Below are 14,736 nucleotides of genomic sequence, written 5' to 3' on the forward strand. Positions count from 1 at the left end.
ATGCGTCCTTAAATACACTATGTAGGGAGGCTGGGTGGAACAGACAGGGATAAAAGCAAGGATTAGAGATCAGACAGAAGAAACGTTTCTTGGAGGAATAGAGATATCCAAGTTCCCTGGATATCTAGTTTGAATACTCTCTGGAGGAATCAATACATCGCCTATGGCAGCTTGCTGAAAGAAACTTCAGAGATGTAAAATGAGATCAGTGAGGTAGGAAGGGCAATTCAAAATCGGCTAACACTGTATCGTAAAAATTAGCTGATTATAAGCATGAACTAATTGATGGAAATGAAGTTGAGGACACATTTCAGGAATATTTAATTTCACAAAAATATTCTGTTTTAAAATATCCTATTATGAGTTTTCTTGTTGCATTAAAAAAATTCAATATAAAATAGATGCTGTGTGGGATATCAAAGGCCCTCAGGAAACTAATCAAAACTCTCTTCTCCCCCACCTCAGTCTTCCCTCTCTCTGTTCACTCTCCGTCTCATGGAATTACTTAACCCTGGTCTGTAGGGTGATGGTCTTTGTCAGCAATTGATTTTTTTCTGACCCTAGAAAATAATACTTTCAGTTGGATCAGTGTTGCCTGGTCTGTCATGGTTATTGTACATAGTGTCCTTATTATCTAGTCTGGTCTCCCATTCCAATTATTTCTCAAATGTCTCTCCATCAGGTTTATCTGGCTCTTAAATTTTACAAGGGCAGGTGTTGAAGTAGCACAAATTTCTAAACCATGACTGGCATATATTTGACGCTTAAAAATATTTGTTGAATTGAATTTAAACTAAGTTTTTACCTTGCATTAGTTACTACCATTTATTTAACTCATTTAAATTGTTTACTCGGTTAAAAATTATACACTTTATTTAACAATTCTGATTATTGAGCTTTTTTTCTGCCTAGATTCCTTTTTGTACCAAATTCTTTAATAATTATGAGTCTTTTTTAGTTGATTAAACTATTAAACTATTTGCAGGTCAGTGTTGGCATACTTATCATGTAAAAGCATAGGATTAGCACTTAATAAATGGTTTGAATATTATATAAAATTTCTATTTAGACCTCTAAGATTTTCCTTATACTAAAATTCAATAAAGTTAAGAGGTGACATTCTTGCCTTGGAGATCAAACCTGTAACTTTAGGAACTACAGATCTTTTGCAACATAGATAACTTTTTTAGGAATGTTGCTAAGCCTTCATGCTAGGACCGCCTATGGAATTGCAAAAAGCAGTTTTTAAAAAATATTATAATATCAGTTAGCAGGGAAGAAGTAACTACTGATCAAGATGAAACCCAGGTGATGATAGACAGGAGAACAAACGATGCTTCTAAGAAGCAATAGAGCTCGTGAGAAAAAGGGCCTTGGAGAATTCACAATGCTGGCATCAAATGAGACCAAAGATAATTAGTGATAAATTGTTTTTTAAGATACAAGCCCGATGATCCCATCCTGGTCTTAGATTCAGTAAGTGAAAATTCGATTATTTGTAAAGGTGAGTAATAAGAAGATACTTGGATTATGGTTTGTAGCCAAATCACACTTATTTTATCTGTCTTCTAGGTTATGTCAATCAATTAGCAATGCTAAAGTGGCCTTGGGTTTTAATAATAATAATAATAATTAAATTGATCATTTAATTAGTTACATAATAATTATTATTAGTTCTGTTCTAAGAACTAGTAATGATTTTAATTTTTTTCTAATTCAGAGGCTTGTATTATCCATTACAACTTATCAGATAAGAATACTCAATATTAGCTGATTATAAATTTCTCATAATGTAATCAGAATATAATCATAGTGCTGTAGCAATACAGCCCTATGTAGGTATTTTCAGAGCAAGTAATAATTACATAAATATATGTGGTTTGTGCTTTGTGCGATTAGTTACCACACTATTAAAATACCATTAATTATGGGAAAGAAAGGGAAATTCATTGGCTTCGATGCTAGCAATCTGGGGAAACTCTTGACAACTGTTGAACAACAACCACAACAATAAAGGGACAATATCCAGGTTACAATCCTGGTTCCCTCCCTGCCCTGAACTTTATTTTTTTTACTGTTGCTGATCATTCTCTTGCCTATAGGGAGTTGTTGCTGCATCTGCAGGAGCCCTGCCATCAGGCAGCCAAAACGCATCTGCGGATCCCCACCTGTGGGTCTTACCATTTGCTAATGTTGCTTTTGCTGGCTGGTAGGTTTTTATTTAATACACCATTTCTCCTACATATTCACCTGCATAAAAGACTCTGACCAAATAGTCACCTCTTATTAAATTATAACATACATTTCAGAGATAGTCTTATGTTTATAATCTTCCAAAACCTTACAAAAATTTTTTTTCAGTGCATGAAAGTCTAGGTTTTCTTCCATCTTCTAGACTGAAAATACTCTGCTTATTTCCTTATATGTACTTACTTTCTTGTGTAATTTCTGTTAACAATCAGTGCCATTTTCCCATTTCAGAGCTAGGATTACAGTCTTTGAAGAATATACAGCAAGAATGTCTTCTATTTGCTTTTACCATAAAGAAGGAAAAGGTCTTACTTTTCCTCCATAGTCACACTCTTGGTAGGTTTATTATATAGGTTTCCAATATCTCAATCCTGAAATGATATAATATACCCTAATAGCCCCATTTCAAGAATCATGGCTCTCACCAAATAATACATCCAATCTAGTGCAGGAAAGAAATAAACAACCAGGTCTGATCCTCCCCACACCCTCACCCCCATGTTGAATTAACTTAGTCTTATTATACATGAAACTGATGACACTAACAGAATGATACACACACACCACAAACCCAGATATAAACTTGCACACAGGTATAAAGTATATATGAATACACACTAGGTGTTATTATAGAAGGCACATAAAATGCTTCAAACAGTATTTCTGGCATTTAGAAGAAACTAAACATGGGAAGTTGTGAATGTCTCTCTGTGAATGCCTTTTCCTTAAATGATACAAACCTGCAGTGATGATCATTAGTGTCTTAACCCAGGCATGACAAATACTATTCAAGTTCTGTTAACTCAGAATATTATAGTTATTGTGTAGCATACTGCACTTGGAAAGATGTGAAGCCCATGACAGGTCTTGGTAAAAATGAATACTGCGATCTCTTAATGCTGTCAATAACTAACTCTTCAGGAGGTAACAAAGTAATCTATTCTCTATCAGTGACCTAAATCTAATTTCCTGTTTGTATGGAACCATACTTTTTGAAGGATGAAAGGATGTATAAACTCACATTCAATGAGCAGAATTTTGCTAAATACTTTGTAATTTCTAATTATGAGATACAATGCATTATGTTTCAATCATGAGTTAATTACTAAGCATTAGTGAAACTTACTAATTAAATTTAATTGTAGGTGAGAGTCAGCCAATTTAGGAATATGAAATACAGTATCAATATATTAAGTGAAGCTGCTGACTAGGGGTAGTGGGAAAGGGTAACTGTATTCAGGGATACCAGGTCCCATTCACAAACCACAGTGTCAATTTGCCCCAAAGCATTGTGGGAGGCACACGCTGCACAACATTAAGTGAAATCCTAGTGCCTGAATAAAAAGAAAGGAGCATTACAAAACTTAGTAATGAACTTGTTTACTCCTTTACAGCTTATATAGGGAAGACAAGGTCATTCACATATATTAGTTTAAGATTTTATTTCCCTTTTGTCATTGTCAAATCATTAGCAAAGATAAGGACAACTTTAATACAGCATCTGCTCAAGGAACTCAACATTTAAAATTAGCAAGGTTCAATTTATTGATGTTTTATTGACCTGCCACTCTACTCATTTTGATAAACTGTAGTGCCTCAGTGGAGACCGGCAAGCAGAAAATTTCCCTGGGCAATAATAATTCTCTTGTCTGTGACAATTCATTTAAAGTACTAAAACTGTGCTGTTTTCCAGCATCTTGTGGCATTCAGACATTTCATGAACAGCTGTATGTTCTAAAGTCAACAACAATCTTAGACAATTACAGCCCCTGGACAATGGACTAACTGTGTAAATACTTGGTCACATCCAGGAAGAGGAATTCTAACCATGGAAATACACTGCATTTTGTAGAGGAACTAGATCATCAGTGAATTTTGGAGTCCTCTTCTACGTTAGCTTTCTATGATGTCTAGCATACCTCTTTCTGGCTGTAATTCTTCACCCATGAGGCTTGTAAATGTTAATGTCCTGATATGTTAGTGTTTCTATGGACTTTAATATCCAACGTCAAAAGAAACCCAGATCACCAAATGATTCCATATAATAAATAAGAAATTGGCAGTTCATTTTCCCCCTTGCAGCTGTGATGGATGAAGTAGACAGATGCCATCCTTTGCTTGGTGCTGAGGCAGACACGGCAAACGGGAAACATTTATCAAGTAGGAGGACTTTCAGTGATTGTAACATTTGCTCATACAATGTGGAGAGATATCAAAATCATTTATTTTTTCAAAAGCTATTCATTCGATCATTGATTCTCTCATAAAAAATATTTTTTGTTTCTTATGTGCCTGGCACAGTTCAAAGGGGAATAAAGCAGTGAAATTAAACAATGACCCTGCCCTTGTGACATTTATATTTTAGCCGAAAAACCAACAATGAGCAGACAAGGTAAATTATATATATACACATACATATAATATATATAATCCGAAGGGGATAAGGAAACAAATATGTGAAGAGGTCTAGAACATACTGAGACAATGAACGGCAATGTTAAATCAGGCAGCCAACGAAACACAATAGAATTGTACAAATGTCGAGAGGTTATTTCAGACTGTGTGGTCAGGAAAGAATTTCCTGCAATGCTAACAGCTGAGCCAAGACCTCAATGACAAGGAGATAGCCATATCAATATTTTGGAGGAGAATCTCCAAAGGTCCTTACTGAGTAGGCAGCCTGGACTATTGCATGAACTGAAATCAGGGTGTCCAGAGTGCAGTAAAAGTGCAGCTGGACAAGCAGAGAGAAAATCCCAGAGATAGACAGGGACAGGTCAAACCGGCCAAGGTAAGATTTTCCATCTTCTTCTGGGTCTGTATATAGCAGGAGCACCTTGGTTGTGGGGTACTACTCCCCAAACGTGGTCCAGAGAGCTCTCCTCTCCCTCTGCAGTGCTCCTGGGGCTTACGTGTCAGCCCTGCCTTCAGTTAGACCATCAAACACTAATTTGCCAGGTATGCTGCTAAATGATGGGAATGCAAGAGGGGCGCGCTACCCCTGCCCTCTCACAGTGTATATTTCATTGGAGAAGATGTAATGAAATGATCACAAGCATCATGAGGTCTAAGATTAAAGATGTATTAGTGATATTTATAATAGAATTGGGTTAACCTAGCCTACAGCCTAGGTCCAATATATGTGTAGCAATAAAACAGTATTTCATCTTACATATTTCACCCCAAAAAGTCATTCTAAGACTATCTACTATAAAAATAAAATAGATTAAAAACCTCTACTTATGTAGTGCTCCGTAATTTTCTATGTCCTTTCATATGCAGTGCTCCATTAATATTCACAATAATTGTGACAGAGGTTAGCCAGTTATAAGTATCTCCTTTTCAAAGACAAATAACTTTGAGATGACATGAAGGGACCTGGAGAGTATTCTCCTAAGTAAAACAAGCCAATCAGAGAAAGACAAATATCACATGACCTCACTTATTTGCGGAATATAATGAACAAACAAAATGATGAACAAAATAGACCCAGAGACATAGAAGTAGGGTACAGACTGACAAACCTCAGAAGGGGGAGGGGGAAGACATAAACCATAAACCATAGAACTTATATGCAGGTATGCGTAACCAATGGACATAGACAACAATGCTAGGGTTGGAGTGGGGGAGGGATCAGAAGGAGGGTGTTAATGGGGGGAAAAGGAGAAACATCTGTAACAAAAATAAATTAATTTAAAGAAAGAGAGGGAGAGAGAGAGAGAGAGAGAAAGGAAGGAAGGAAGGAAGGAAGGAAGGAAGGAAGGAAGGAAGGAAGGAAGGAAGGAAGGAAGGAAGGACAGACAAATAAGCTGAAGCTCCCAGAATTTAAATGACTTTTGTCTACATTCATGCAATGAGTTAGTAATGTATACAGTCCTAGCATTTTTCTATATGTTCAATATCACCAGCAGTTTGGTCTAAGATAAACATAGAAAACTGTTTCCCCAAAAGTACTAGGCATTTTGCTCAGAGGAAAAAGGAAGAGAGAACATACATAACATCCTCATTCTTTAGAAATATAGAATCTACTTAGGGAGGTGTTCAGATAAGCACTAGATAATAATTTGTGCAGAAATTCAGTGTTCATATAATGTCAGGGAATAACTGGAGCAGTATGGCATTATTCTATAACCTTGTCTTGAGAGAATCTCAAAATCACTGTCATTCAATGAATCTTATTCACCATTTCCTCTGAGTGCATTGATTAGTTTAGAAATCTACCGTGTTCTTTGTTGCACAGATAAATTTTAGCTCCCCTCCCTCTCTCTCTCTCAATCTCTCTTTCTCAAACTTTTGCCCAGATAATTCAGAAAACCTTCCTCAGCATTTTCTTCTGTTTATCTTATTCCCATCTCTAAGCCTGATGCCAAGATTTCTATTTAAATGACCCCTTCTTAGAATGCTAAATTGTCAACCTTTAGAAAAGTTTCATTCATCTAACCTTCCTCAATTTTTTAGAAATTCAGAACAAAACCTTATTCAATATGCAGCCCTGAATTTACTGCCTTACTAACCAAACATTCTTTGTTGCTCTCACATTATGCAATTTTTCCAACGTTTGATTCATGTCAACAAATGTCTGGTGCTATTAATACTGGTTATTTTACATTATGTTTTATAATGAGCCAGCACTTTGCATGCTATCACATAAAAATATAGTTGATATTTTCAAACAATATCATTGTCTTGTTACAAATATTACATATGTGATCTTTTTGTTCCCACTACACCTGCAAATGCTTTATTAATAAAAAATTCCCAATAATACATGCCTATTATCAAGTTATTAAGACACAAAAGAAAAGTATACATTTCAGTTATATATATGTGTTGATGTGTTGTCTTATTCTTCCTGGTGATGCACTGGCACAAATACTGCTAAGTGTTTTGTTTATTCTATACTATTTGATGTTCTTATAAACTCTATGAATAATTAGTTTGCAATATGAGTTTCCTTGTAAAAAGTCAGTGAAGAGCAAATGCACATTTTAAAAATAGATACTGCTGAGAAACTTCTCTGTAAAAAAAAATGAAAATAACACTTACAGGAACCAGGAATTTTTTAATCTCTTCCAAAGCATGACTCATGCGTGAATAAGCTTCCCCAGGTGGAGCAAACACTTCAATTAATACATGAAGTTCATCACTCAAGTGGGCATATTTGGCTTCCCCACTCTTCCTTAGTTCTTCTTCCTGTGAAAGAAGTTATTTTTAGAAATAAAATCCACTCATTTTGCATTGATTTAACATTTATTGAGACTATGACAAGGGTATAATCTAAGCAAATTTTCCATAAGTAGAAACCCTTTGAGAAATACAAATCTGGTACAATCCATTTAAAGATTTTAAAATCATTTTTGAGTGAATGATTAAAAAAAAAAAACTGGCATAATTATCATCTACAACAGATTTTAATCAGCTAAATGAAAATGTTAAATCCCTGAAAAAAAGTAACAGACATGCCATTAACTCTTCCGTGTGCACCCCCACATTCTGGAGAAAAGGATTGTTTTTGTGACTGACAAGTAACATTTTGCAGATAATAAACCAAAGGTTATCACTGTGCTTTAAGAAAACCAGAATTTTCTAGCTACCTTTTGAGAAGTGGTGAAAGGTTACTTGTTTGCCATTAAAGGATGCAAAACCAAGGTTTATCTCCCAACCAGTTCTCACCGGCCCAGCTTATCATTGAGCTACACACCCACATCTTCTCCATTTGTTGCATCATTATTTTTTTTTTTATAATCCTCATCCAAGAATATTTTTCTATTTATCTTCAGATAGAGTGGTACGGAGGGAGGGAGGGGGGAGAGAGAGAGAGAGAGAGAGAAAGATGTGAGAGGAACACATCTACTGGTTGCATCTGACACGACCCCGACCAGGGCAAGGGATGAACTGTAACCAAGGTCCATGCCCTTGACTGGAATCGAACCCTTGACTCTTTGGTCCGCAGGCTGATGCTCTAACTGCTGGGCCAAACCAGCCAGGGCTGTTGCATCATTTTGATCAATAGGAGTATATTAAAGAGAGAGTGTGTTCACACTATTGGCATTGATTGTATATGAGCTACACATCCTCTGCTGAACTAACAAAGCATTCCCATTGGATCAGATTTTGCACAGTACTGCACCCAGGTGATTAGTGAGGGCTGATTAATTCAGCATAGGTGCAAAGCTCATCAGCATGTAATCCATATACCTTGCTCATGTGTGCTACATGTTTTCCACAAGTCGTTTCTAATATCACAATAACCTTGCACATTATTCACAGATTTCAGATTTAAAAACTCAGTTTAAAAAACTCAGTTGCTTCAGCAAAGTTGAGATTCAAACCTATTTTTGCAACCAGGTTTGCATTTTTCTTTTTTTCCTGGAATTCAGAAAAGCAAAATTTGGTTAAACAATTTACATAAATAATATGAATTATGTTTTAACTTTCTTCACCCCCCTCCTCAATTAACAAGCAGTTGTCTCATTACATTTCAAAGGATAAAAAGGTAATTTTTAGTTTTGTATGGAAATGAAAAGGAAAAAAATGAGCCGAGTAGACCTGATCTGTATAAACAAAAGCTACTTGGCTGTTGATTTTAGATGAATTACCTGTATGGCCCACGTGAATGTGTTTATCTGATTAGAAATGGCCATCATTTCAACACACAGAGGGTCCATGGCAGAGATGGGAAGGCCTGCCTGCTTCCCTGATCACCGTCCCCGACTCAGATCTCTGGACTAGCAGCACCTGTTAGCCTGGCTGTCCACTCTCCACTCCTCAAAGCTTACTCTCTCTCTCTAACTAGGAGTTTTATTTTTAAAAGTTTTTCTTAGCTCCCAATTCTCAGTTTGGGGATGAGACGCAGCACTTGACTAAAGGAATATGCACCCTTGGGTGTAAGAAACATTTCTTTCCTCTTTGGGTTCTGCTGGGAGGCACGCTCATTTACCACAACTGCCGGAGTAGTTAAACCCCAGGCTTCCTGATTCCGACTCCTCAGAACTTCCTAAACTGATTTCCAGCTGGTTATTAAGGGTTACTTGTTAGCCAAACGTTATAAGGTCTGCATGCTATGAGGTGTGGCATTCCAATAAGAACTGTGACACTTATTTTAAAGTGTCTCAAATAAAATGAGCCTGATTAGATATGTCTGCAGTTGAGCCAAATAGCTGATGTTGTAAACTAAGGCAGTTTGCTATTTGAAAAGACATTTGCCTCTCTCCTCCCCCAATCTTTTATATAAACAGATGAGGACACCGAGGTCCTTAGAGATTAAGCAACTAACTAGGGGTCAAGTGTTAGTTGAGATTGCAGCCAGGACTCGATCAAGAAGTGATTAACACTGAAAAACTTCAGAAGGCAAGTTCACACAGCAGAACCTATTATGCGCTGCTACAGGTGATTTTCAAAACTAGATTTTATATCTCCAAACGTGTGTTATGTTTGAACTCACTCATTGGGGTGCCTTTTAACAACACAACATGTCCCAAGATTTAATTCCTTCATCTGTGAAATTAAAATAATATTACTTATCTCACAGGATTTTGTGAGCTTTGAGACAATTGAAGAACGTTTTGTATACTAAAGAAATGCAATACAAATTTATTCCAAAAAATATTACTTTCTCTATTCTTAAGCAGTGTCTTAAAATGTTTGACTGTTTCAACAGGACCACAATAAATGTAGTTGAAACAAGTAGAAGGGTTATTTCTCTCTCAGGGAAACATCTAAGCTGTAGGTAGCTCAGGGAGCAGGTTGTTCTTCTCTGTATCCAGGGAACCAGGTTTCTCCGCTCTTAACTCATCATATTTCATTAGTTATTTTATAAAGAATAGCATGGAGATAGTCTAACTGGATCTGCATTTGTGCATTTAACTGGTAAACTAATTTTTAAGCAAACTTTCTCATAGGAATTATCATTTATATTTTATCTTTTACAAAAGAAATGTTTCTGACTTGGAAATAATTCAACAATTAGAAAATTTTCCTCTTAATTCAAAATAGCATGCTTATTAAAGAAAACCTGAAAAAATATCCCCAAAAGTACAAGTTTTTTTTTTTTTTTTTTTAATCAACAACCACACAATTCAAGATACACTTTTAGCTTTTCCAATGTATTTTCTTCAAGTCCTTTTTACAACAATAATAGTAATGAAATAGAACTCATAATTTTGATGTTGCTTTTTAGGTGCAAGGTACACAAAGTACTTCCCATGAATTCTCTCATTTTATCCACATAACTATACTTCCTGTTGGATAATGTTATTTCCCTCATTTTACTGATGAGGAGACTATGGCACAGAGAGAAACTTTTCCAGAGTTACAGAGTATGCATCACAGAGTCGGACTGCCATCCAGATAATCTCATATCCAAAGGCCAAGTTGTTGGTGTGTTGCTAGTACAGATATACAAGCACAAGTGAACTTTCTATACATTTGGATTTCCCCATGGGTATCTCTCTTTTCTAGAAGACCTCAGCCAGTGGTATCTCAGCATTTCCTGGTATCCAGACCCAAGGAGCCCTGTGCTCTGCAGGTTAGCCTACAGCAGATTACAGGTCCTCATACAACAAGCACATCTGCCCTGAGTTTTCTTTTCCCTCGCCCAGAACATTCGGATTTAGTAGCTGTGTACCCATCTCTACGGGAGAAACTACTACTCTCAAGGTTCTCACTCACCTCCTCTTTGAAGGGCTTACCTACAAATGCTAGTGATCTCACATCACACTGTTGATCCCTAACTCTCCGTTGGCAACCATCAGTTATAAATAAGACATGAATCCAAAGTTTTTAAAGTTGAGCTCAGATTAGTTTGCACAATTTCTCATGAATATTCATGTTGCATTCATAACACAAATGGGCTTCAGGAAAGGTCTTCTTTATTTCCCTGCCCAGTGGGGCAGGGTCATTAGGACTTCCATACCCTGATTCTATGTTGAGGGGTAAGGACTTAAGTCAGCTCTCAACTGGGTATTTCACCTTAGTTCAGATAATTCAAGACAAATTCCCCAAACAGGACACAGGATCAAATGTCCCCTTGTGCTCCGGTACTGAGTCCAGCCATTTGGTTCCTGGATTTGCCAAACATCCATTGTAATATAAAACTCAACATTTCTTAAAATACCTGAAAAGACCCACTCTCAAAATCACTTATGGGTGACAGAGACTTCAGTTAAAATATCAAAGTGCACGAAGCAAAGAGGTCACACTGATAATCTTGTCACAGAAAACTAGAAAAAAAAAAATCCTTTTCCTCTTGCCCCAAGCTTTTTTCTGCTTCATTACACAATTTTAATTTTTTCCTCTTCTATCTCTAATTCTCATATTACTCTCCCCTCCCACCTGAAATTTCCTGGGGAATTTCAAGTTATTTTCACCTCTATTAAACAGAGTAATTTAGTTATTAAGTGATAATTTCCAAGCTTACATGTCCAGCTCATTATGAAATAAAGGGGATACCAGTTAATTGACCATTCTTATAAGTCACAGTGAAATCACACACACACATACACACACACCCCAGTACTCTTTACAGTGGGATTCTAGTGAGAGTAAGTATTTCCAGTTTGTCAAATTAAGAATAGTAATCATCTGCATCTGCTTTGGGTATTTTTTAAATAATATGCTATAAGTCATTCATAATATGATGTAGACCATAAATTCCTTCTTTGTGCTCTTCCAGATTTTGATACTTTGTTCTTCCAGAGTTTTCTGAAAGGAATACCATTACCAACACCACCAGCAGACAGAACACCTGAATCACTGAGCTGATATCTTCCTCATCATTTTTTAAACACCTGTGTGTTCATCTAGATGTATATATAATATGTAACATCATATACCTGTTATCTTTCTTAAATATTAAATTAGAGAAGTAGTCCTTATGTCATCCACTTAATTGACTCACCATATAAACCAAATATTTATTCTCTTAACATATGTAAACTGCCCTGGCCAGTTTGGCTCAGCAGTAGAGTGTCGGCCATGGTCCAAAGAGTCATAGGTTCGATTCTAGTCAAAGGCACGAACCTCTGTTGCAGTTCACCCCCAGCCCTGGTTGGGGTTGTGCAGGAGGCAGCCAGTCGATGTGTCCTTGTCATGTTGATGTTTCTCTCTCTCTCTCCCTTTCTCTACCTCCCTTTCCATTACACTCTATCTGAGGATATATATCTATATCTATATATCTACATCTATATATCTATATCTATCTATATATCTATATCTATCATCTATCTATCTATCTATCTATCTATCTATCTATCTATCTATCTATCTATCTATCATCTATCTATCTGTAAGCCAATGTCCAAGACAATCTGATGGTTTGAGATTCCACCACCTTGATTTTATAAACTGTGAGTCAATGGTATTTCTTCCCAAACTTATTTATTTATTTTTACATGTTTGTTATTGTATTTTGCTATAGTATAATAATTCCCATTTCAAGTGTTTTAAATTATTAAAATACTTCCAGACCAAAAACTTGCATGGTGAGAGAGAAGTTACTGTATCATACATTGCTCTGTAGTTAAATTAACTCCATTTTTTTTTTTCATAATACTTTGTTCCTAGATCAAAGTATTACAGCATCATCCTAATTTGTGGTTTACCTTTATAGATATCTGTTTCATTATCTTCTCATCTCCCAAATGAGAAATACAAATATATTCTGTATATGCAAAATATACAAGTGTATCTGAAAGGACATGAGAAAGATAATCATTTCTTGCTGAATGAATTACTTAAGATTACTTAAGGGTGAACATTATGCTGCTTTTTTTTTCTATCATGCAGCCATATCTTTACTCTTTTGTCTTGATAAGCTTTTATTATTTTTTAAATTCTCACCGAGGACATTTTTGCATTTATCTTCAGATAGAGTGGGAGGGAGAGAGGGAGGTACATGCCCTTAGCAGAAACCAAACCTGGGACTCTTCCATCTGCGGGCTGATGCTCTAATCACTGAGCCAAACTGTCCAGGGTGATAAGCTTTTCTTTAAGTGCATTAACATGTATTGTCCTAAGACTTTGGAATAAAATGAATTATATTTAATAGCATAATTTTCTTTATGGCTTAGAAAAATATCTCCAAATAATTATTAGATGCAATATGTCTCTTACTAAATGCATGTCCATAATAATTTATTTTGTAATCAAGTAATTATGTAATTGTAATTTGCACTGCATCAAGTATTTGTTTTGTGATTATAAGCACAAACATAGTCTATGTAAGTAAACAAAACAAAGGCAGCTACTAACCCAAAAGAGTATTTTGGTGCTGCTCATAAACAGTTTAGAATTAGCAAGCTTTTTTGACAACGGTCCTACCTATCCAGTCCCTTCCATGGCTTGTTACCTATTGGATAATGGGATTGACAGGTGCACTAGTTTTTATTAGGCTATTCCAAGTTCAAGAGAATCAATAGCTCTGTAAATACAATGCTTACTCTTTCCACCCACGAATCAATCTTAGCAAACTTTAGAGTCCAGAGAGAAGATCCCAATGACTGAAAACTTTGTAGTAATATTTTAACAACGACTGCCACCATCTTAAAGACTGAAATATTTTTTATTACTGTCTATGTATAGGAACAAATATTTCCAAAATCTTATGAACAAATATCAACCAGTGCTTTCTTCTAGACACTCTTATGTAGCCACAGGTCCAAGAAAGTGCCTTAGACAGGAACTTAGAAGGTTCCATGGATAATGCCTCTTCCAGTCATGGTTATATTTTAACTGCAAACTCTTGCAGACACTTTGTTCTTCATATGCAAAAGCAGAAGAGGTTGCCAGAGAGGTAATTTTCAAATGGTGACATATGGAGCCAAGAGGGTTACAGAAAAGTGCCTTATGAACTACTTTAGAGCAAATGAGGATTCTCCCCCATCCCATTTAACCACATCAGCTCAACTTAGACATGTTTATGTATACAATGTCAGGTAAGAGGATATTTTTCCACAAGATCACTACACTGAAAACAATAGACAACTGTAGACATGATAAAGTCTAAAGTTTCTCATAGATTTCAAATTTTATAACTCACCATGTGACTGTCTTTCAAAGGCACCCTCATCCTGCAAATTAGAACGTTAGGATTGGAAATGCTGCTTTCCAAATACTGTCTTCTAAGATATATTGTTAAGAAAAATAAAAATTCAAAATGGCAACTATTCATGTCACTCTGAACATCTCCAGTGAGGCTACTACTGCATGTTTTGTACTCATTATATATCTTATCTTCATAGAACCCTAAGGTGGGCACTGGAGGAAACAGAGGGTAGTGAAAAGTAAAATAGTGAAGTTAGAGAGATCTAAATTTAAATTAACAGTACTGATATCTATTATCAATAGTATTTTTAAAAAGTTATGAAATTCTTTGAGATTTTGGTTCTTAATCTACCTAGGGAACTCTAGGTCTCTTATGCAAGAATGAAATGAGGTAATGTGTATAAATCACAAGTACAGTGCCTGGTACACTATAAGCACTTAAAA

At 35.9% G+C, this 14,736-nt stretch overlaps 1 protein-coding gene across 3 annotated transcripts in view; it reads right to left on the reverse strand.

The window, feature by feature from the left end:
• The window catches only part of KHDRBS2 (KH RNA binding domain containing, signal transduction associated 2), a 571,685-nt gene that overhangs the window by 294,845 nt on the left and 262,104 nt on the right, over positions 1 to 14,736 (reverse strand). For all 3 annotated transcript variants that reach the window (XR_004957703.1, XM_036248791.1, XM_036248792.1), the window contains exon 4: positions 7,297 to 7,443. Coding sequence is in view for 2 of the 3 variants with exons in the window: in XM_036248791.1 (XP_036104684.1) it covers positions 7,297 to 7,443 (147 nt within the window). In the remaining variant the exon portion in view is untranslated. The remainder of the gene's footprint in view (positions 1 to 7,296; positions 7,444 to 14,736) is intronic.

Source organism: Molossus molossus, unplaced genomic scaffold (assembly GCF_014108415.1).
Source record: "Molossus molossus isolate mMolMol1 unplaced genomic scaffold, mMolMol1.p scaffold_m16_p_8, whole genome shotgun sequence".
NCBI lineage: Eukaryota > Metazoa > Chordata > Mammalia > Chiroptera > Molossidae > Molossus > Molossus molossus.